The sequence below is a fragment of the Notothenia rossii genome (genome assembly GCF_949606895.1).
Source record: "Notothenia rossii genome assembly, chromosome: 6".
In the NCBI taxonomy this organism is placed as follows: Eukaryota; Metazoa; Chordata; class Actinopteri; order Perciformes; family Nototheniidae; genus Notothenia; species Notothenia rossii.
The window spans coordinates 9823560-9846372 of NC_136909.1; the positions used below are offsets into that span (position 1 = coordinate 9823560).

The 22813-nt window shown below is 40.8% G+C and overlaps 2 protein-coding genes across 2 annotated transcripts; one reads left to right on the forward strand and one right to left on the reverse strand.

Annotated features, from left to right (window-relative positions):
* Positions 1-5: 5 nt before the first annotated feature.
* On the reverse strand, positions 6-13322 carry bco2l (beta-carotene 15, 15-dioxygenase 2, like). Its single transcript, XM_079690084.1, has 12 exons — positions 13242-13322; positions 10987-11164; positions 9155-9366; positions 8099-8214; positions 7857-7959; positions 6941-7081; positions 3981-4141; positions 3402-3572; positions 2712-2843; positions 1103-1285; positions 824-934; positions 6-566 (listed from the first exon to the last, which is right to left on the reverse strand). The coding sequence occupies exons 1-12, from the start codon at positions 13297-13299 to the stop codon at positions 450-452; spliced, it is 1683 nt and encodes a 560-aa protein (XP_079546210.1). The 5' UTR covers positions 13300-13322; the 3' UTR covers positions 6-449.
* Positions 13323-18253: 4931 nt separating this feature from the next.
* On the forward strand, positions 18254-22316 carry ela3l (elastase 3 like; the record flags this gene model as incomplete). Its single annotated transcript, XM_079689246.1, is given in 9 exon segments — positions 18254-18315; positions 18317-18393; positions 18606-18694; positions 18885-18982; positions 19315-19443; positions 19828-19964; positions 20927-21072; positions 22033-22185; positions 22261-22316. Coding segments are annotated over 9 exon segments (909 nt in total). The 3' UTR covers positions 22279-22316.
* Between the last annotated feature and the right edge of the window lie 497 nt (positions 22317-22813).

Sequence of the window (22813 nt, forward strand, 5' to 3'; positions counted from 1 at the left end):
AGAAAAAAGGGGGAAATGGGTTTTATTTCAATGTAAGTATTGACTTATGTTTTGTTTTATGGTTTTTCAAGATGATTCAAGTAGCAGTCCTTCAAAATAAGCGCTATCGGCCAGGGGCTCTAGACATCGTCTAAAGGCTGTTACAAAAGAGCATATACTGTAAAAACACTTAGAGGACACATTTTATCAGTGTGCTGATGCCATGCTGGGCTTTCTGTGTTGTTAGCCTCCAAAAGATTTCTATCTATCTGACTGTAATGGAAGTACACAGCGAGGACATGTACCTGTTCTTATCGAGGAGGCACAAACAAATAGGCATTTCCTTGCAGTTCTTATTTCTTTGACAGTTTCGGAATTTTACCATCAATGGCATAAACCATATTGATTTTGATGATTGCTCTGTGGATAAATAGATTTCATTTTCCACAGAGCTGCAAACGGTGGTACGTCTAGCCCTTGAGGTTAAACACGCCGTGGGTCCCGTACGGGATATTGACGGGGACCTCTGCTCTGCCCAGCTCAGTGAAGGTCTTGGCATCCAGAATGAGCAGGAAAGTGCTTTTCTCCTGGAAACAGAAGAAATTAATTAGGTAATGTAAATAGACGGGTCACAGAACACCCTTGTCACAACAAAGATAGGGAAAGTACCAAACTGTTGGTCTTCTCTATGGAAATGTAAAATGATTGTGATACTTTAATTACGATGTCAAAGTGCTTTGCTACATTCTAACGTCATAATGATTTAATTGATTGCTGTCTAAGTCAACATTATGTGCTGCTTCTGTGGTGGATTGTTCTGCTGTTGTGATTTTTGTGAACATACTTCTCTGGGTGTAATGATGACTGACAAGACTACCCCATCATCTTCCTCGGTAGCTTTGGGCGACGCAACAAAGACAGGCTCAGACGGGTACAAGCCGGGATAACGCCACACCTAGAAAGGGAAGATTACATGAACATCCCTTTCACTCTGAGCCGTTTCATGTTATAAAACCAACTCCCAACCTCCTGCTCTCAGTGATAGAGAAGCAGCAGTAGAAGTCACTTTGATGTGAACAGCTAACAATGAAGTCTTCCTAAGAACTCTTTGATTAATAGAGACCTTAAGCTCCTTGGTGTGGACATCCATTTTGAGCAGGGAGTCACTGAAGCAGTGTCCGAAGCCGCAGGAGTAGAAGTAGCGGTAGGGTTTTCCGTTGTACTGGTCGTAGTTGATCTGAGGGAACTCGAGGCCCCCGTACTGCAGCAGCTCATCATCGTAAAGCTCCTCGTGGGTCATGTAAACCTGGAGGGTTATAGAACAAAGTGACATTTATCATTTTCAGTTCAACTTTTACATACAAAAAGGCAACCAAGTAGACCTGACTTAATGTACACTGTTGCTGGAATCAAGGGCGTCACTTTGTGGTAAGAAGTGGTGGGGATAGGGGGTCAGAAGATTTAATGATTAAATGGTCTTCAACATATACACTTTTAGGCAATGTAAGGGAATCAGATTAACAAATATATTTACCAAGATTGGGAAAAACAAGAACACTTAGTCGAGGAATGTTTGAAGTTTCTTATCGTTTTATTATTTCATGTTTTAAGTTAACGTTTGCTGGAGAAAGTAATTTTTTTAGAACGTATGGTAAACACTTCGAAAAGTGGCAAGGAAATGTCCCCAGAGTAAAAAAATGACACCTATGCTGGAATTAATATTGTATTTTTCTCTCAATTCAGTAAATGGATACCAGCACAAGTTGACAGAAATTGATTTCCATATTGAGTTATAAATCGATTGCTTTATTTGAAAAATAGATATCTTCCTTCAATGGCAATACCAAATCACTTTTTTCTTTATATTTGCCCTCAGGGACCGTGGTAGCCATGTTCACAGCTGTGTTTTCACTAATTCGTTACATGAACATCGCTCCACTCTCACTGAGGCTAATGTCACTCAGGTAGTCATGACAACTAAAACATCACATTTCCTTTTAACGTTTCAGCTTTGTTCTGCCACAAGAAAATGTTGGACAGTGTGTGTGTGTGTGTGTGTGTGTGTGTGTGTGTGTGTGTGTGTGTGTGTGTGTGTGTGTGTGCTTGTGTGTGTGTGTGCGTGTGTGTGTGTGTGTGCATGCGTGCGTGCGTGTGTGTGTGTGTGTGTGTGTGTGTGTCTGTGTGTGCGTGCGTGTGTGTGTGTGTGTGTGTGTGTGTGTGTGTGTGTGTGTGTGTGTGTGTGTGCGTGCGTGCGTGCGTGCGTGCGTGCGTGCGTGCGTGCGTGCGTGCGTGCGTGCGTGCGTGCGTGCGTGCGTGCGTGTGCGTGTGTGTGTGTGTGTGTGTTTGTGTGTGTGTGTGTGTGTGTGTGTGTGTGTGTGTGTGTGTGTGCGTGCGTGCGTGCGTGCGTGCGTGCGTGCGTGCGTGCGTGCGTGCGTGCGTGCGTGTGTGTGTGTGTGTGTGTGTGTGTGTGTGTGTATTAGCTGTTAAATGGCAATTGTTCAGCCGCACAGTGGACTTCATGTTTATCTGCTGAAAGTCATGAAGTAACAATCTTGTTAAAGTACTTTCAGTGTTTCAGCGTGCCAGATAATTGCACAGAGTGGGAGTGAATAGCTGTATTTTTCATGATTATAGGCCTCCATTTTTACTTGAAAACCAGTTTGAATGTAATGTACAGTTAAACATAATACTTTGTATATACAGTGTCCGTACAGCACTCTGTTTAATCGTACCTCTTTTGCTTTTGTTTTCTTTGCTGTGGCTTTATACCCAGTGACAAGGTTTTGATCCAAAGGAGTTTCCTTGTCCACAGTCAGGGGTAGGACATATCTCCTCGGGAGGTTTCTGCACAACGAGTTGTAGAACTGCCAGATGAAATCAGACAGACAGACATGAAAAAGTGTGGCTGATTTGACTGAAAGGTGCAATGCAACCTCAGTATCAATCAGACCCAAACAGATACAAAACACTCACAAAGAAATCTGGCTTTTCTTATGACAGTCTGGAGGATGTTTTAGATTATTTTCAGGTGAGAATGTTTTTGATTAAAGTAAAATTGCAGCACTAACTCATGAATGACAGAGAGAAAGTCAAATGAAAATAATGACAATCAGATAGAGAACAGAGAGACAAACAAATAAAGGGAGGCGGAAATGGCCTTGAAGAACAAAACTAGAACCACAAAATATCTCAAAATCCTGATTCACGTTTCTTTCTTTCTTTATTTTTTGTAGATAATGATTTAAGTCAAAACTAAGTTGATGAAGAAATGAATGATAATGTTAAAAATGCAAACCGACATGTTAGCAGAAAAATGGTGGCATAATGGTCTAACAGAAACACCACTATATGACAATCAGTCACGATGAAATCATTTAGTTAGAGCCAAAGATACCCTTAACCTACTGCTGACATGTATTCACCTTGTCCATTTCCTCTCCAGCGCCTCTCCTGAGGTTCTCCAGAGTGAAGTCTCCGATGACCTCACCATCGTCCCCGCAGCACATGTCCATCACCAACATCCCGTTGTCTTCAAAGGCATTGATCTGATGCAGTGTGAACATGGGGGCTGCCCGGTACCTCACCTCACTCTCCTGTGGGACCAACCAGCAAAACATTACCAAAATGACAAAGGATAATTAATGCTTTCGAATAAACAAAGCTTTCTCTTTTGTTGGTTATTTTTAACATTTGAGGACAAGCCCCCTCCCACACACTGCTGTTATAGTGTTGTACCTTCACATTATGAACGTTTGATATAGTATGCTTAATGGGTATGCTGTGTAATGAGATGAGAAAATTGAGAGTAACAATGTATGAGGAAAAGCTACACCGTGAGAGTGTGACTTCATCAAAATAAATAAGGAAAAAGCTCTGCCAGGCGTGAAGAGATTAGCTCGCAGCTTTCCTTTTTTTGGTTTCTGGCTATTCAGCAAACCAAACGTGTGTTTTCTACCTCACACTTTCCTGCGTGTCTGCTGCTGTGCGCCGGATTAACTCACCTCGCCAGTGTGCTTGTCGACCAGGTGGAAGATGGTTTCGCACTGAGGCTCCCAGGTCATGACTTTATGAAAGCTCTTTCCTTGGATTTGATACAGCATGAACTTCAGCAGGTCCAGCTTGATCGGCTGCTCAATGAACACGATGTAGTTCTCCGACATGACTGGAGACACACGGGAGGACATTTATTCAATACAAAAACACATTATTGACACGTCTTTTTAAATCATATGTCACTAACATATTACATTACATGTCACTTGTTAGAAGCTTTTATCCAAAGCGACTTACATGCTCAATAATATGGACAATCCCCACAGGGGCAATTTGGGGTGAAGAGTCCCAGGGACACAACGACATGCTGACTGCAGTGGGGTTTGAACCTGATCCCAAGACCAAGGCTCTATCCACTGCGCCACACGCCTCCAGTGGGGTTTGAACCTGATCCCAAGACCAAGGCTCTATCCACTGCGCCACACGGCCTCTCTCATATCATATATCATGTTTTGAAGCTTGACGAATCAAGGCAGTGTCAATCATGTTAGCCCTGTTTTAGCATGGCAACCAAAGGGTCTAGTGGGACCAAAATACAAAGTGCAGACAGGTAGAAAGGTGTAAGTTCGCCTCCAGTTGACTTCTGATGTGCCCTTTAGCAAGGCAAAAGAAGAAGAAAAACGAATTGGCGCTGAACCATTTGTGGCCTCTTTGCTCTGACACCTCTCCACTGACCATGTGTACGGGTCGTGTTTGTGCATGTGTATATGTTGGTGCTTTGTCTGTGACGTAAAGTAAATAAGTAAAAAAACTGAATTTCCTCTTTGGGATTAATAAAGTAAATTTTTAATCGTGGTGGGATTATATATTTCAGTTCGATTTTTTTATAGTTCTTTTATTGATTTTGACAAGTTCTTCTTTTATCATTACCCCACATATATCATTACATTTTCACAAACGCATCAAGTTGGTGAGCTTATTATTTCAAGGACACATTAACTGTCAATATTATTTCAGTAGTTAGTTAGCTGGGAACCAAATTACAGTCCGCGGTAAGTGGTAGGACATTAATGTCTTGATGTCAACTGAAAATGACACCACCATTCAGGATGATGTGAGACGGATTTTGTCTTCGTTTTATCCCACAGGCCATAACACTGTTAAACTCCTGAGCTCTGTGAACTGCCTTCTCCTTCATATGTTTATACATCTGTTTACAGCTAACGTATTTATTTATTTATTATAGCAATAAGCAGTGTTTAACTTTGCTTTATTTATATTTCAGTTTCTCCTTGCACTATTTTACGATATAACATATTTACACTTTTCTACCTCATATATATTTATTTATTTCTTATCTTGACATTGTTGTGTTAGGTATATTTATTTTGTACTGTTGGAGGAGCTTGGGACTTCATATTTTCATTGCCAAAACCACGCTGTTTCTATTGTAGGACACTAAAGCCTTTGAATCTTGAATCATGTTGGAGAAGTGAAAGAGTGTTTACATAAATGATAAATCCTTTTTTTCAGAAGGCCATTGCTACTCTGTACATTTGAAAAGCTAAAACATTTCTGTCACAGCACCGACCTTCGAGACAAAATGTTGTGCTACTGTAGCAGATACACAGTTCAAATAGGGGTTAAACATAACCCCTATCCACTGTAACTACACTGACAGACGTAATTAGGTGCTGCCTTGTCTAACCGTGAAATGGTCCACCACTTTTGAGATTTCTTGGAGCCAGACAGTCTGGCAGAGCAAGAGTGGTCTGCCGGAAATATACACTGAGATGTTATCAGGGAACTGGTGCAGTACAACAACCAAACATTGTGCTACATCAGGCAGAACAATGAGGATGTGCTGGCGTAAGCCGATTGACATCAGCTCACATGCTTCACTATCAGTCGTTTTTTTAATCAACTGCTTGGCTATCAGCTGACCAGCATCATCCAATCATATCGTTACAGGTAGTTGAGGTAACTGGGACATGTCTCCATGCTTTAATGTTCAAAAAGCTCTTTATTTCTCTCATACTGCCTGTGCTGCAGCACCTCTGTTCACCCTCTGTCTGAAACCAGAGCCCAGTCTGCTCTGATTGGTTAGCTGGCCGGCTCTGTTGTGATTGGCAAACCATTTAGAGATGTCCCGCCCCTTACCCTTTCATGTAAAATGTCTTGGAGCGCTAGCCAATAGAAGCGTGAGTGTTACATAGTGATGTCACGATGTACGGAAGTAAACAAAGGAGCCCAATGGAGGCGTTTCAGGCGGAGGGGGGGAGGGACTTTGGGATTTTAGCCTTTGCAGACTATTTAGATTCACAAAAACCTACATAATAACTACAGGAAAGGGAAATACCGCAAAAAGATTTATAAGCACTGCTCCTAGTACTAGACTCCAACTTTCACTGTGTGTGCATGTGTGCTCTGCATGTGTGAGCATTAAAGAGGGGTTTCATCTATCTATAACCTGACTGAAGGCATATAACAGTAAAAGCTGATTTACAAAAAAAAGCATCAAACACTTTAACACACTTTCTACCAGCATCTTGTTAGCCTTGCTTTTTGGAGTTAAGCAATGGAAGAAACTAGAGTAGAAAAAAGTTATAATTATGTCTTTTCTAACAGATTAAATGTTTCTAGGACTGACACAGAGGGTACGAGAAAGTGTGTACTTTTGAGTGTGAGTCAGAAGCAAAGTTATAGACAGAGAGAGATAGTGAAAGCTGAACAGAAAGACAAAGGAGCTGTGATTGTCAAAAAGAAGCAGGGCGAGACTAGAATTCAAATGAGTAATTAATAAGAGCACGGGGAAAAAAAGGGTGACTCTCGCCTTCAGTGAAATAGACTTACCCTGTCAGTGCGGGCGGAAAACAAAGCCTGGCATAGAACTCATTAATTCCACTTCAGTTTACATCCAGCATGCAACTTAAAGAAGGTCTTTGTTGTACTGAAGACAGAATCTCACCAAAGCTGTGATAATAAGAAGGTTTCCTGGGTTCAGCTGCACGGATGGAGCAGATCACTGTGGCTCCAGTCAGATCTGCAGAGTCCTCCTTCGCTGCGTTCTCCTCAGGAGGAGGAACACGGATGATGTTGTAGAAGAAACCTGAGGAGGACCCAAAACAAATGATGTTGCACAGCATTATTTGGGATAGATAACATGGGGATATTTCTGTAAATACTGATAATGTTTGATAGGCAAGCTTGGGAAGTAACGAATGACATGTAACGGGATTACGTATAAGATACAAAAAAACTGTATTCCCTTACAGTTAGATACAAACAGACGTATTTAGATTACTGTTAAATGTCTAAATATTGGGGATATAGCAGAATTACAATGTTAGGAAAAAAGAACTGAGAGAATATTGTGGTTCTTGTTAAAGAAGTATAAGTGAATCTATACGCCTTCTGCCTGAGTTTGCTTTATGGTATTCAATTTCTTTGGTACTTACTTAATTCAGTAGGTGAACCGATTTGTTCATGAATAGTGTCTGTAAGTGTAACGGTATGTTTTAAAGCATTTTCTGGTAGCTCAGATTTCATTTCTGCTTTTCTAAACTGTAGTATGTGCTCATGTGTTTCATTGCTGCGTTTAAATGCTTCAGGAAAGGCAGGTTTTTCTAAAATCTTGAGTCGAGGACACATCTGTTATACTAGATATCTTGGTTTCTTCTTTGCAAGGTTACATTGTCCTTTGATGATCAGGTAATCCAAAAGTAACGGAAAGTATCAGTTTCAGGTTTCAATACTTTTATATGTTGGTACTCAGATTAGGTTGCTTTACAGCTAATTAGTAATTGCAACGGATTACATTTTTAAGTAACCCTCCAAACACTGTTGGTAGATAGGAAGATGGGAAGGGAGGAAACAAAGGTTACCGCTTTTTCCGAAGGAGTTGCCCATGTTGTACGTGGCTCCGTCACGGTCATAGTGTGGGTGAGCTGTCGCCGAGTTCACAGCAATGTATTGACTCCAGTCGACCTAAAACAGACAGCATCATCATCTTCATTGTCCTCATTATCATGATCAAAAGTGGCCCACCCTTCATTTTCTTTGCCCTGTGACCTTTTATCAGCACCAGTATTCAGAAGAGACTTTAATATCTGTTCCACTGACTCACCTTCTCCTTTGTCTCCAGGCTCTGTGGATCTACTCGTCTCATGTAGTTGGTTTCTGTGCTGACATAATAGTCTCCCTTGTACTTGACAAAGTTCACACTGGCGTTATCCGTGGACTCTGTTCACACAAAAACGTATCAGAGACATCTTAAATATAGAAGTCAAACTCACAGGAACCACTTCTTCCATCATTTTCTTCTGCACACACACACACACACACACACACACACACACACACACACACACACACACACACACACACACACACACACACACACACACACACACACACACACACACACACACACACACACACACACACACACACACACACACACAAAAACACACACACACACACACACACACACACACACACACACACACACACACACACACACACACCATGTATACATCACTTCAGGGGACATTACATTGACTTACATGCATTTCCTGGAGACTTATCCTAACCTTCACCATAACCAACACATGCTTAATCCAAACCCTAACCCTAATCCTAAACCTAACCAAGTCTTCACCCTAAAATTAATGATTCCCCTCATGGGGACCTCCGATTTGTCCACATAAGGGAAGCGAGTCCCCACACGTGACTGTGTAAACAGATGTAGGTCCCCACAAGTATAGTAATGCTAGGCCACACGGACACACACACACACACACACACACACACGGACACACACACACACACGGACACAGACACACACACACACACACACACACACACACACACACACACACACACACACACACACACACACAATAACATCAAAAACCCAATATGATGTAACATAAGCTTTCATTAGACTGCTCAAGCGATACACAATACAGTCAAGGCTGTGAGCACTGAGGAAAGAAAACCTTAAGAAAACTTTTTTTTTTCTGACTATTCACTTGGCCTGTAATAAACTATCAAAGCTGGTGAGCTGCCTTCATGCAATAATGAATTGGGTAGTTTAATAATGCATTTGGCACTGCTGGTGATATATTATGCTGCGCTGAAATGGTTTACACATGGGAATATGCAAAGAAAACACACATACTAGGGACTGAAAAGCGTGAAAAGAAGCGTGCAAAGATGTTCTTGCAGGGATCGGGCATGGCTAATGTCCCGAACTCCGACACCACGATGCGGTTCTTCTCTGAGTTTTGGACGTATGAGTCACTTTGCAGGAAACGACTGCTGTAGGTGACGTTCCCATCGCACAGGTGGAACCGGTGCATCATGGCCATGCCGTCAAACCAGTGGGTGTATCTGAGAGCAAAAATATTAAGTTAAAGGTCACCTATTATGCAAAATACACTTTTTCATGTCTCTTCTACATAAACATTTGTCCCTGAAAGTTTCAGGAACAAAGATTCTCTTTCTTTTTGTCCTGATCCATTTATATAAAAACCTGTCTGAAAATGAGCTGATCAGATTTTGGCCACTTTATGATGTCATAACGATTTGTTGGCTTGTGTAACCATTAGCCAATCAGCAACCAAGGTATATTATTATATATTTTTAGATAATTCACTGAACATCTCCAAACTGTGACATGTGTATATATAAACATATTTGTTCCTCTGTTCCTTTCTTATTTAACCATTGTTGTCATTTTTGTGTTCTGTGTCTGACTTTTTAGTTTGCTGTGTTCACTGCTTTGAGAACAGGGTTTTAAGAAATATGTCATAAGGCTTGTCATAGGCCTAGGGCAAATTGTGACAAACTATGTAAGCCTTTAAATCAGTGTGGGAGTGATACAGGTTTTAACCCAGAATACTACAATATGTCTATGCTATATTTCCTTTTTTGTAAGCTGTCATGCTAATAAGGCTCATTTGATTTGAGTAACCTCTGCACTTCAAAGGCCCCTATTATACTGTTGTTCATCAATATATTATAGGTCTCACATATATACAAAACATGTCTCTGAAGTGTTTGGCTCCAAATACCAAGCATACGTGCATTGTAGCATCCCATAAACCCCTCTAGGAGGAGATTCAGGTGATAAAGTGTGTGTGTGTGAGGGGGTGGGGGTTACCTTGGTTGGTGATTGGCTAATGGTTACACAAGCCAAAACATCGTTATGACATCATAAAGTGGCCAAAATCTGATCAGCTCATTTTCAGACAGGTTTTTATAGAAATGGATCAGGACAAAAAGAGAGAGAATCTTTTTTCCTGAAACTTTCAGAGTCTCTTCACACAGAGGGGACACATGTGGATGTAGAAGAGACATGAAGAAGAGGGGACACATGTTGATGTAGAAGAGACATGAAGAAGAGGGGACACATGTTGATGTAGAAGAGACATGAAGAAGAGGGGACACATGTTGATGTAGAAGAGACATGAAGAAGAGGGGACACATGTTGATGTAGAAGAGACATGAAGAAGAGGGGACACATGTTGACGTAGAAGAGACATGAAGAAGAGGGGACACATGTTGATGTAGAAGAGACATGAAGAAGAGGGGACACATGTTGATGTAGAAGAGACATGAAGAAGAGGGGACACATGTTGATGTAGAAGAGACATGAAGAAGAGGGGACACATGTTGATGTAGAAGAGACATGAACAAGAGGGGACACATGTTGATGTAGAAGAGACATGAAGAAGAGGGGACACATGTTGATGTAGAAGAGACATGAAGAAGAGGGGACACATGTTGACGTAGAAGAGACATGAAGAAGAGGGGACACATGTTGATGTAGAAGAGACATGAAGAAGAGGGGACACATGTTGATGTAGAAGAGACATGAAGAAGAGGGGACACATGTTGATGTAGAAGAGACATGAAGAAGAGGGGACACATGTTGACGTAGAAGAGACATGAAGAAGTGTATTTTGCATAATAGGTGACCTTTAGAAGTAGTTGTTTCTTCCGTATTACCTGTCCTTCCCAAACTCAAACTTCCCAGGACCATTCCTCAAGAAGCTCCCATTGATCCATGTTGGGACGGTTCCCTTGATGGTGGTGGGGATGGGATCAGGGGTCTCCTCCACAGACTGCACCAGAGGGGCTATGCTCTCAAGCCCCTTGCCCGGCGGACATTTCTGCCCGCTGGAAACTGAAGAGAGGAGAGGAGGGTTGTTTTTGTATTAGTATGCTGTTCAATCTTTGTCAGTGGGTCAGTGGTTCTTATCCCACCCCCTGCACTCAACATGTCGACAAGAATAAACCTTGAGGGAATTTTAACATTCTTGAAGTGTATGTCACTTTGGTTTATGTAATACACGTGCAGCAGCTGAACTCTTGGCCCCACCCCCCCTCACCTCTCTCAGGTATATTACCTCATCATGCATACACTAGGCGTGGTGCAGTTAGGTTTATGGGACTTTGCACAATGGGGAATGAGGAAGTGATTTAAGTATGTCATCTGTTATTCACTCTTGCGGAGACATGACTTAAGGATATGAACACCATGGTTAACAACAAGCAGCTTTATCTTCCTAATTAAGTTGAATACAACACGATCATGAGACATCTGAGTGTTAAATGAACAGAACATTACATTTTCACGCCTTATTCACACAACTGCCACTTTTTTTTTAATGCTATCAACAGTTTAATCAAATAATACAACATGTGAATAAAAAATTGAAAAAAAAAAAACGGTAGGAGCAAAGGCTGTTTACAGTAAGTGTTTGGAGATATGGGCTTTTATGTTCTTATGGCTCATGGGGTCATGCACTTTGAATCACACCTGCGATATCTACTCTCATCTTTTATCCAGTAACCAATTCCCATTTCTCACTTCGCCACACATAATGGCGTTTGTAAAATACAGTAGTAGTAACGTGATTAGCAAAAGCAAATCGCTCCGGTTCAATACGGAGCCCACGCTGAGCTCAGGCTTCAATATCACAGTTTTTGGACGACGTGGATTGTTATTGCGGCCAATCAGTTGAGGCAGAATTTAGTTCGTTCTCATAACACTGCTACAACAGACTATCAAAACGAGGATGTGCAATAGAGAGATAACCACTGCAGGCTTTAACAGGCTATCTGTATGTAGACTGTGAGTTTTGATTTTGATTTCTGCATTGATGCAATATGTGCTGTCATTTCTAAAAGGAGGGGTATTCCATGTGTTTTCCTTCTACTGCATTCAAAATGGAGTCTCTTGAAAACAAAAGCTGTGAGAATATATTCAGGTATCTTTTATGCAACACTGTTGTTTAACCACACTTGCAAGATTGGTTTACTTGTAACATGTCTTTGTTTAACGATGTTTTTTTAAGCCACCAGCATTTTGTCTGAATGAGTAAGTGTAAAAGTAAAAGGCCTTATTGGAATACATTTTCAGATTCATGCGCACCTTTTTTTAATAATCCGCTTTTCATTTGTCTGTGCAGGGACCTTGCAGTCAGTTTTCTTATTACATTTGAGAGCTGAGAATGACTAAAAGCTGTTAATTAGACATTTTTTTTCTGCAGCTCTGATTCAACAGGAGACCTTGGAGCAGGAACAATGGAATATGCCAACATGTCCTATTGTAACTGCAGCTCTGATTTTGAAACCCAAGAAAATACAATTATGTCTAAACCACATTACGCACGTCATGGTGTCTCTGTGTGTGTGTGTGTGTGTGTGTGTGTGTGTGTGTGTGTGTGTGTGTGTGTGTGTGTGTGTGTGTGTGTGTGTGTGTGTGTGGGTGTGTGTGGGTGTGTGTGTGTGTGTGTGTGTGTGTGTGTGTGTGTGCGTGTGTGTGTGTGTGTGCGCGTGCGTGTGTGTGTGTAATTCTATGCAAGATTCGATGCTAATGTTATTATCTGTGCTTTAAAAAGAGATACACCAAAACGCTATGAATGTCCACACTTTGATGTGTGAATTGTTAATTCAGTCAGTCATGGATTTTCGCCAAAATCAATAACAATGAAAAATGGCTTCTTGTTTTGCATTCATGTAGAAACAAGACTAGTGAGAAATCAAGCAGATCCTTAAATGCTTAACTCAAAGGAATTGTGTATTCACGTTATTGTGGAATCATATAAAACCGCTATCAAGCTAAAATATTCTCCTCTTTTAAAATTATGACTAGTATTTTTATTTTTACTATTATCCCAAAAACAAATGTCTTTATTTTTGCTTCACAATCATATTCTAACAAAAAAACATCTGGCAACAGGGTGGTGTGTACTCACTGCTGCGTGTCTGAGGCTCTGCGGTCGTGGACATGGCTGCTCTGACTGCAGATACCATCAGACACAATGCAGAGGATTTATAAACGCCAGAGGACAACCTTTAAACCTTTGGATTCGTCCCAAGATAAGGAAGGTGAAACAACAGGTGTGGGACAGAGTCGACTGTCATTAAACCGACAAGAAAAGCAGCTTGATTTCATGATGCAGGTCACTGTTAGCATAGTGAGACATAATACATTAGTGTCCACTATGTTTGTATATGTAAATGTATGCAGAACTGCAGGACGGAGTCCAGAACCAATTTCCTTACGGGGACAATAAAGTATATTGTATCGTATAAAGTTCTTAAAGATGCAACACAATTAAATGGTGTCTATATCGGTTCAAAAATAAATATTTGATTCAATTGTTATGCTTAAGACTCAAAATCTGTATGTGTTATATTAGTATATGTTACTTTTATTATTGCATAGTTCTTATTAATAGTAAATGTAAAGGTATCTAATGTCTAATTCCAGCACCAGACACCTTTTTACGCTGCTATGGACAAATCTTGCACTGTGTACATTCCCTAACATATTGAATTGAAGGGACTGTTATTTTGTTATTTTGTATTGATTGTTGTGTTTTATCTTAATGTGTGCATATGTGTAAATGTGTCTGTTGATTGTATATATAGAGCATTTACACATTTATACGTATTTATATATTTCTATTATTGTATTTTGTATTCGGGATTGTTGGAAACGTTATTTTGATCTCTCTGTCTCAAACAAACACACTGGCAAATTGACATTAAAGTTGATTTGACTTTGAAAGTGTTTATTTGTATATGTTGTGTTCTGTGTGTAAGAATGACCTTTAGACCTTTGGCATTTTATCAACGAACTGGTCCCATCTTATCTCACTTTCTATAATAATGCAATTCAAGATTGCTAGTGTCACACATAGGTGTCACACTGCAATCAGGGCTCCTACACGATTTTGTCCGGTTAAATAATGTAAAATGTATATAATTTCCTAAGATATTGCAAGCAGGATTGATATGCCAAACCTGTTGCAATGTCTGCAAAAAAAAGTGCAACAGTAATAAGGATTTGTTTAAGACCCACAGTGATAATTGGCCATGCAGGATTGTGTCGGTGTGTCTAATTCTGATAATGATAGCGTTCAAGTTATTTGACATTGCATGCAACACCCCAAGCACTCCTGCTAACACATCCCTGCTAACACGCCTCTCAGATCAGAAATAGTTGTGGTTGTTTCAAAACCAAAATTACTCTGAATCACTCGTCATACACGGTACTGTGAGTGTGTATACGTGTAAAACATGTGTGAATGAAGAACAACAAAACTAAAAGAGGGACCGCTTTTAAGTAGAAACCACACTTATATGTATTAAAAACATGAAAATACCTGAGGACAAAGAAATATATAAAAAAGGTCTCTTAATTGTTTATAAATGGTAAAGGGTTTAACATGAACAAAAAACAATCACAGGAGACTGAATGCCAAGTTTAGGTGATTGATAATAATTGTGTCTTCAAAAAGAGGGCAGAGCAAACATAATTTATAATGAAAATAGATATATAAAATGAGCAATTGGAACATGCATAAAGAGGCATAAACACTCAATCAATACAAATAATGATATCTAGCTTTAAGCTGTTTTTAACACACTATATCACTGTATGTGGTTGGACAGGCTGCTACTCTCTCCCACTCGACATGAAAGGAAATTAAACCTGGCGTGTACGTACAGGACCTGTAGGAAGACCAGTTGGGTCATGATGTGCTTATGAGATTCAATTAAATCGGTAGTTCCCACACAGGAGTTTCTACGATATGATCAACTAAAAAATGCTAGGAAGAACTGAATAAAACCAGAGTAAACAAAGACATCAAAAAGAAATAAACATATGCAGCAACTATCAAAAAGCGAAAGCAGGGAAGGCCTTCTGTTAACATCAGGAGGAAGGATGATGATAAAAGCAAATCAGCAGCAGACAGCCAGCCGATGTTTGGATTTACTTCAGCCCGCCGGCTCAAAAACCACCGCCTGTGGCAAATAAGGCTGCCGCTAGAAAATACAGCTGTGTCGTTTTTTTCCGAGGCAGAAAGCTTAACAATATGGACGTTAGTGAGCTCAGAATGTGCTAAAGCATAGACTTTAGCACAAATCAAAAGATCCTGCATGCTGTACATTGTCATGGTGTTGATGTCACAATCATATTTATACATTATTGCAAAATCTGTCTCCTTTGCTCCACGTCCAAGTAGCCTAGAATGTTTGCTGCCGTAAACCTTAAGTGTCATCAGGAGTTCAGCTTTTCTGTTCTGTGAGGGAAAACCTGCTGAAGTGTACCTGCTACAAACCCCCGGGGGGCTTTCAGTTGATGAGGTGTTTTGCTTTGCTAAGCCATGAAACTAGTCTCATCTCAAAAGATGACAGGCTGCACCTAAACATAATTCAGTGGCAAAGAGCAGATGTCGGAGATCAGAGGTTTTCAACTCAAATCGGAGATATTTCAGGTCAGGGTGATTAGGTTTCGCTGTAAAAGTAGCATTACCTATAGCTAACCTATTACCTATTCTGATCCTGTCCCGTTTAATGTAGCCGTATAACTACAGCACACACGTCAGTTCATTATCCTGTGTCATCTAGCGCCTTCAATTAATACGCGACGTTTAATCAGAAAGTGGGCGAGGGGGGGCATCTATTCTGGACACTGCAACACGTTCAACTGTGTTTTGAAGAGTTGTTTTAATTGGCTTTCAATTAATTGCATATTGCACCTGTATGGAAGCTTCTCACATGCACTGTGATAATGCTTTCACACACAGACAGAGAACATTTAGACACGTAAGAATCACAACCCTAATATTAGTTTGTTGCTATCGTTGCTTTTTAAGTGTTTTTTGTATCCACCTATCAAACATTATCTCCAGTCTGTAAACTATGGGTAGCTAACCACTCTTTGAAAATAAGATTTAAAAAACAAGCATGATTTATAGAATGGTTTTGTAGATTCAGCTGTCAGATGTTGTTAGGTATTTCTCGTAGTGTATTAGAGTATCTGACTATCATTTCCAACATCAAAGATTAGCTTGACCTCCTTTACAGATGCTTCTGTACAACCTAATTTGATTCAGAACTGATTCCTTAAATGCCTTTTTTTATACATAGCTTGAATGTAATTTCGCTCCAGACAGACACAAACATGTAGCATTAAATATGTCTATCTTAAGGTAAAATAATGCCACTTAGGCTGGTGTCTAAACAGATAAAGTGTCCCATCTAGTGGTGAACTGGGAAACTAAAGGATTCATGAACTGAACAGAAAATCCAGTCTGAAGAAGTCTGATAATTGTGTATTTCTTCTCCTTACTGAAATGCTTTGTAGTACAACACAATGTTTGTTCAGAGAGGTTACTCCCTCTAAGCAACGTGTGGCCTCAACAACCTGATTCTGTCTGAGCTGATTTCAGGTCCTCATTAGAAACACCTTGGTAATCATTTCAATCACTTTGTGTTCAAACAGTGACTTTCATTCACCACCTTTGCTGCCTCCTCCTCATAACACCCAACCTTAATTGTGCCATGTCACACCACCCAAGCAGTCTCTTACAGATTAACACTTCCAACTTGACATTTTAATATCCCTGAAATTGCTCCCTAGTCTCATAACTTAATCAAGTTATTAGAACAAGGCCATGATGAACTGGACCAGTGTTTCAAACCACCATTGTTTCCTACTTCTTACTAAATTGACTGTATTTATATAAAGCTTTATCCATTCTTTATGAACCCTCAAAGCAAGTCACCATTAACCCATTCACACCTCATTCCTACACAGCAGTGCCATTTTCACAAGTAAGCTAACCGTCACACACATTCACACACCGTCGACCATGCCTCAGGACCACCTTGGGGTTAGGTATCACTCCAACATGTTGGCTGATTGAAAGACAACTCTACATACTACATCGAATAATGCTAAGAATATCCGAATCAGAATCGGTTGTATTGCCAAGTAGCTTCACACTTACAAGGCATTTGCTTAGGTTTATATTGTGCATACCAAGACACAGAAAGAACAAAACGTAATTAAAACAGTACGGTTATAAAAGCCATTTCAAAAAACGATTTTAAGACTATTGCAACAAATACAAAATAAAGACAATATTCACACAACATATTATTATGTGAGAAACAGAGTACAGTACAATATAATAAAATATGACTAATACTATATATTCAAAGTGAAAAGCTGTGCAGATTGAAAAAGAGGTAGTGTGGAGAAGAAATGTGCAACATGGATTTACAATATCAAAAAGAAAATAAGCTGTTCCCAGGATGTGCATTTAGTATGTAATGCAAAATGTTTGTCTGGGGGTGATAAAAGTCATTGGGGGTCCTTGTCAATGAGGCCCGTAGCAGACGGTGAGAATGTTTATGTTTGGTCATGCATTATCTTTCACATTTCTAGCGCTGCGGGACTCAGTAAGAATCTAAAGAAGTCAAAGATTGTGCTGCCACTGTCGATATTTTCTGCACCGATGACACCAGCTGTTCCTCATTGTCCCGGTTATGTATCGCAGTAATATCCCCTATATTGAGTTTTGTGTCACATTTCTGAGAAAAACAGTCCAGTACCTTCAATCCAGATGTTGGCTCACCCATGCTGTTATGCAAGCGTTTAATACCAGGTTTCAGGGAAGAGACTGTGTCATGAAAATTAGCAAAGGTAAGATTGAAAACAGAGAATAATGTGGAGCGGTGTGTCTTCACCTCCACCAGCTGTTGAAGACACACACATAACAAGCATGTACAAAGAACATGACAAGTATCAGCATACATCTAGCATGCATAGAGGAAACACTGTAGCTTTACATGAAGGTCACGGGAAATGTTCCAGAATACACACCTGTGTGTTTCGTCCGCAACCTAATCTGCGCTGATCCTCGTCGCCATTGGTCCATCCCCATCCCCTGGAGGCCATGGCAAACCAATGGGAGTGTGCGCTGCCGCATTCAGAGCGGGTGTTGCCCGTGGTGGAAAGTTTAAAAGAGTGTGTGTCCCGCTGTGCCTCAGCAGAAGCATCAATCAACATGATCCCCATTGTGCTGGCCTCAGTGCTCATTGCTAGCGGTAAGAACATCTGGCACCCCCTAATTCTGTGTGTAATTGTTTCTCCAGTTTGCAAGTTTGTATGAGAGAGTGTGCCTGCCTGCATATTACCACACAGTGAGCTAGCATTGTGCACTTGAAAAGACAAATGATGCAGCATAAGAATACAACATGTATTATTCTCTAACCTCATAAACACTCTATCTTATGTCTCATGTATCTTCCCTCTCCAGTCCTTGGGTGTGGCACCCCCTCCATCGAGCCCCTGACTTCCCGTGTGGTCAATGGAGTCGACGCCAAGCCCCACAGCTGGCCCTGGCAGGTATGCTAATATAAACACATCTGTCTATGTGTTCATATTAGCTGGCAAACCTTATGGGTCTGCTAATTAGTTTCCAAATCCAGTGGCTATTGAAAACTCTAAATTAAATGGTTTTTAATTAATTCAGCAAAAACCCCTCCCTAGATTCATAACCTGCTGCATCCCTTACCATGTCCTTATTTGTCTCCAGATCTCTCTGCAGTACGAGAGGAACGGTGCGTGGAGGCACACTTGTGGAGGATCTCTGATTGCTGCAAACTGGGTCATGACTGCTGCTCACTGCATCAAGTACGAGCATGAGGAACACACACACACATCCACCAATGCCCACTACTACAAGTCACATTCTCACAGATATTCTGCACCACACTACTCGCCTAAATCTGCACCCTACGAGAAAAGAGAATCAGGCAAGGTCCAGAAGTGTCAAACTCAAATGTCATCCTCAACAGAAAATACAGTCAAGGTCATCTGGACACTGCCCAATTAAAATACTGTTCCTCATCTTGCAGCCGTAGCTAATCACCAATTAGAGCTCATTACATCGTTCAACTGTGCATTACATCTTCCGGCTGGGTTAGCAAGGACCTAAACAATCTGTTCTCCCTTCCCTCCCAAAGCGAGAAGCTGAAATACAGAGTCCACGTCGGCAAACACAACCTGGTGGAGCTGGAGGCCGGCTCCAAGGCCATCCTGACTGACAAGATCATCGTCCACAGGCAGTGGAACCCGGTCCTAGTGGCCATCGGGTAAGACAAGCACTAAAACACAGCACAAAGAGAAAGCGTGCAGCGACATGCAGTTCATCATAATCTCATCTGTGCTGTGTCGAGGTGATAGAGTGGGCCGACACTCAAAGTCCATTCATTCACTTCGGTCCAACGCGTACCTTTGACACACAGCCAATAAAGGTGTCTCGAAACATGAATAGCAGTTGACCTCTTAAACCATGTGTATTATTCATTGTCAAATATGCAGCTGGATTTTGTCTTTAGAATCATTAGATAGATGCCGTAAGATTGAGATTTCATAGCAGATACTATACTACTAATAGTATATGGCAAATACAGATTGAAATGCTCAATCAGCGTTTTTAGTCACTTTCTCTTTTTTTCGTTATGGGGTCCTTGCAGAAATGATATTGCCCTGATCAAGCTGTCGGAGTCTGTGACTTTGAGCGACCATGTGCAGCTGGCCTGTATCCCTCCAGCGGAGACTCTGCTGTCTAACCTGTCCTCCTGCTACATCACCGGCTGGGGCAGGCTGTCCAGTAAGGCACTATTTACTGAAGGCTGTTTGCTTTTCAGACATTTAGCTTAGCATCTCTGGAATATCTTCATATCATCTGGGCTGGGAAGGTTACTTAAAAAATATATGCAGTTACAATTACTAGTTCCCTTAAAACAAAATGTAAGCAGTAAGATGTCCTCCATATACAAATGTCCACACTTGGGATGAATCCATGTTTATGTCTACACACCGTATTTTTATTTAACAAATCAGTTGTCGCCCCAATGGATTTTAAAAAAAGAATGAAATGAATGAACAAATTCATTCCGTATGCTTAACTATTTTAAGCACTGGACTACAACATTGCATTTACAAAGCATTTACCTTTAAATGTTTCTTCAAATGAGTTGTTGACTCCTTGGATATTGACAGAATATTAACAGCTGGAAGGCACAGCTTGCAGTGAACAGTAATGTTTCTCTTTTCTCCTTTTAACACAAAATAATAGCCCATTTCGAACCCAGTGGAAACATTCTTTGAACTACAGGGACTGTAGATTTGCTAGTTTCACTCAAGCCTGTGCTTCGTGATATACCCTTCTTTGCTTTAAAACGTATTGTAATGAGTCCATCTTCTTAATTTAACTTTAAGATTATTACATAAATCCTGTTTCACGTACCCAAGCCTGGCTGTTTATGTGTCAATGTGTAATTGAACATTTGATTTCAGCTTAGCATATTTGAAATGTCTTCATGTAACTGTCCTTTAGGGTTTTATATGTGATGTTTGTGTAAATACCCAGCTGTGTAGGAGATGGTGGTTTCCCATGGAATAGATAGGATGTGAAGCCTATGCATGAGATTATAGCTGTATTCTTTCAGGGGGGGATTACACCTAAATTGATATATTTGGTCGGTCTGTGAACTTGGTGCTTGGGGAAATGCTGTAGAGCAGATTTGGTGTGTGTGGAAGATGGTAATTGACTCTGCCTGTGTGTTCCAGCCGGAGGCTCCATTGCTGATAAGCTGCAGCAGGCTTTGATGCCTGTGGCCGACCATGAGACCTGCACGCAGTCCGACTGGTGGGGCGTCGCCATCAGGAGGTCCATGGTGTGTGCCGGAGGGGATGGAGTCGTCGGTGGATGCAACGTAAGTGTGCGTGTGTGAGTGAGTGTGTGTGTGTGTGTGTGAGTGAGTGAGTGAGTGAGTGAGTGAGTGAGTGAGTGAGTGAGTGAGTGAGTGAGTGAGTGAGTGAGTGAGTGAGTGAGTGAGTGAGTGAGTGAGTGAGTGAGTGAGTGAGTGAGTGGTGGTGTCAAGGAATGATTTCCCCTGGCTCAAATGTTGTGTGACTAAGATCATCTTTAAGCTTAACAGGGTACTAACTCAAGTACTGTACTAAAGTACAACGTTGAGGTCCTTGCACATTAACAGAGCATTTTAATTTGATGCTACTTCATCTCCTATTTTAGAAGCCAATTCTCTACTTTGTTTCTCCACCACATGTATTTTACATCATTACATTATTCAAATGATTAGTTAATAAAAAAAAATATATAAACTATTGTTAAACATTGACATATATGTTAAGATTTCCAGCAGCAGTTACAGAGTAATTAAAGTGTGCTCTACTTGTACCAGCTGTGATTAATACATGAATGCATCAATAATCATAATCTAGTATTTCACTACTTTCACTTTTGGTAATAAAATAAGGTAAACAGTACTTTATTGATCCCAATTTTGGATTTCTCTTTTTATGCCAACACTAAATTCATATTTTCAATGAAGGACTTTTACTTTAATATATCTCTAAAATGTAGTATTGCTAGGTTTAATTAAGTAAAATACATTGTCCAGCGTTTTGACCCTACTTGCTGTTCTGTAATTATTTCAGTTGAGTTTGAAGGCAAAAAGTGGGTTTAAATACAGTTATACAAGGAATCAGGGGGGAAGCTCTTCTGCCTACACCGGAAAATATTCCTTGTGACCCGTCGATGACACTTGGTGAAACAATGATTGTGATTCTCACAGTTGGGCCCCGCCAGTCTCCCAGCAGCTCCACCAAATGAATAAAACATGAGCTCTCCTGCTCTCTCACTGTGTTTCCAGGGCGACTCCGGTGGTCCTCTGAACTGTCAGAACAGCGAGGGCACCTGGGAGGTCCACGGCATCGCCAGCTTCGTCTCTGGTCTTGGCTGTAACTTTGTGAAGAAACCCACCGTGTTCACCAGAGTCTCCGCTTTCAACGACTGGATCGACGAGGTAAGTGCCTCCACTTGGCCCTCGGTGAATGCTCCTCATGGTTTCAACCTAATGACTGAACGTTTGTGTTTTCAGGTCATGATGAGCAACTAAAGAAGATGAAGTGTCAATAAATGATTTCAAGAAAAGTGCATTGGTCGTGTGTCTGTTCAATGAAATCTAGCAGACTCTCACATCTGAAAAACTCACATCCGGATGAATAATGAATGCCGCATTAACTGACTGTGCCTTCCCACGAGGCGAGCTATACATGGAAACAATGTCAACCAATATCCAGCAGGTGTCCTCATTCTCTCATGATAGGAAATTAGTTCTGACAGCTTCCCAAATCAGGACACTGTGCAGAATGGCCAATGTTTCTGACTGCCAAAAAAAGCAACACACAGACACCGATAACTCATATGAAACAAGCATCATGGTCAATCAATGATAGGTCAAAAGCACCGTTCCATGTTGGATGAGGGAATGATGTAATGTTATGAAATCTCTTCATGTGAAATATGAATCTAATATCCCAGCTTGAAACTGACCTGCATGTCCGTGTGCCCTTTGAATAGGAGGGCTTTATGAAAACCACAATAGGGAGTCTGTCTTCCCTCGTGATAAAAGTGAAAATGAGAAAAGGCCA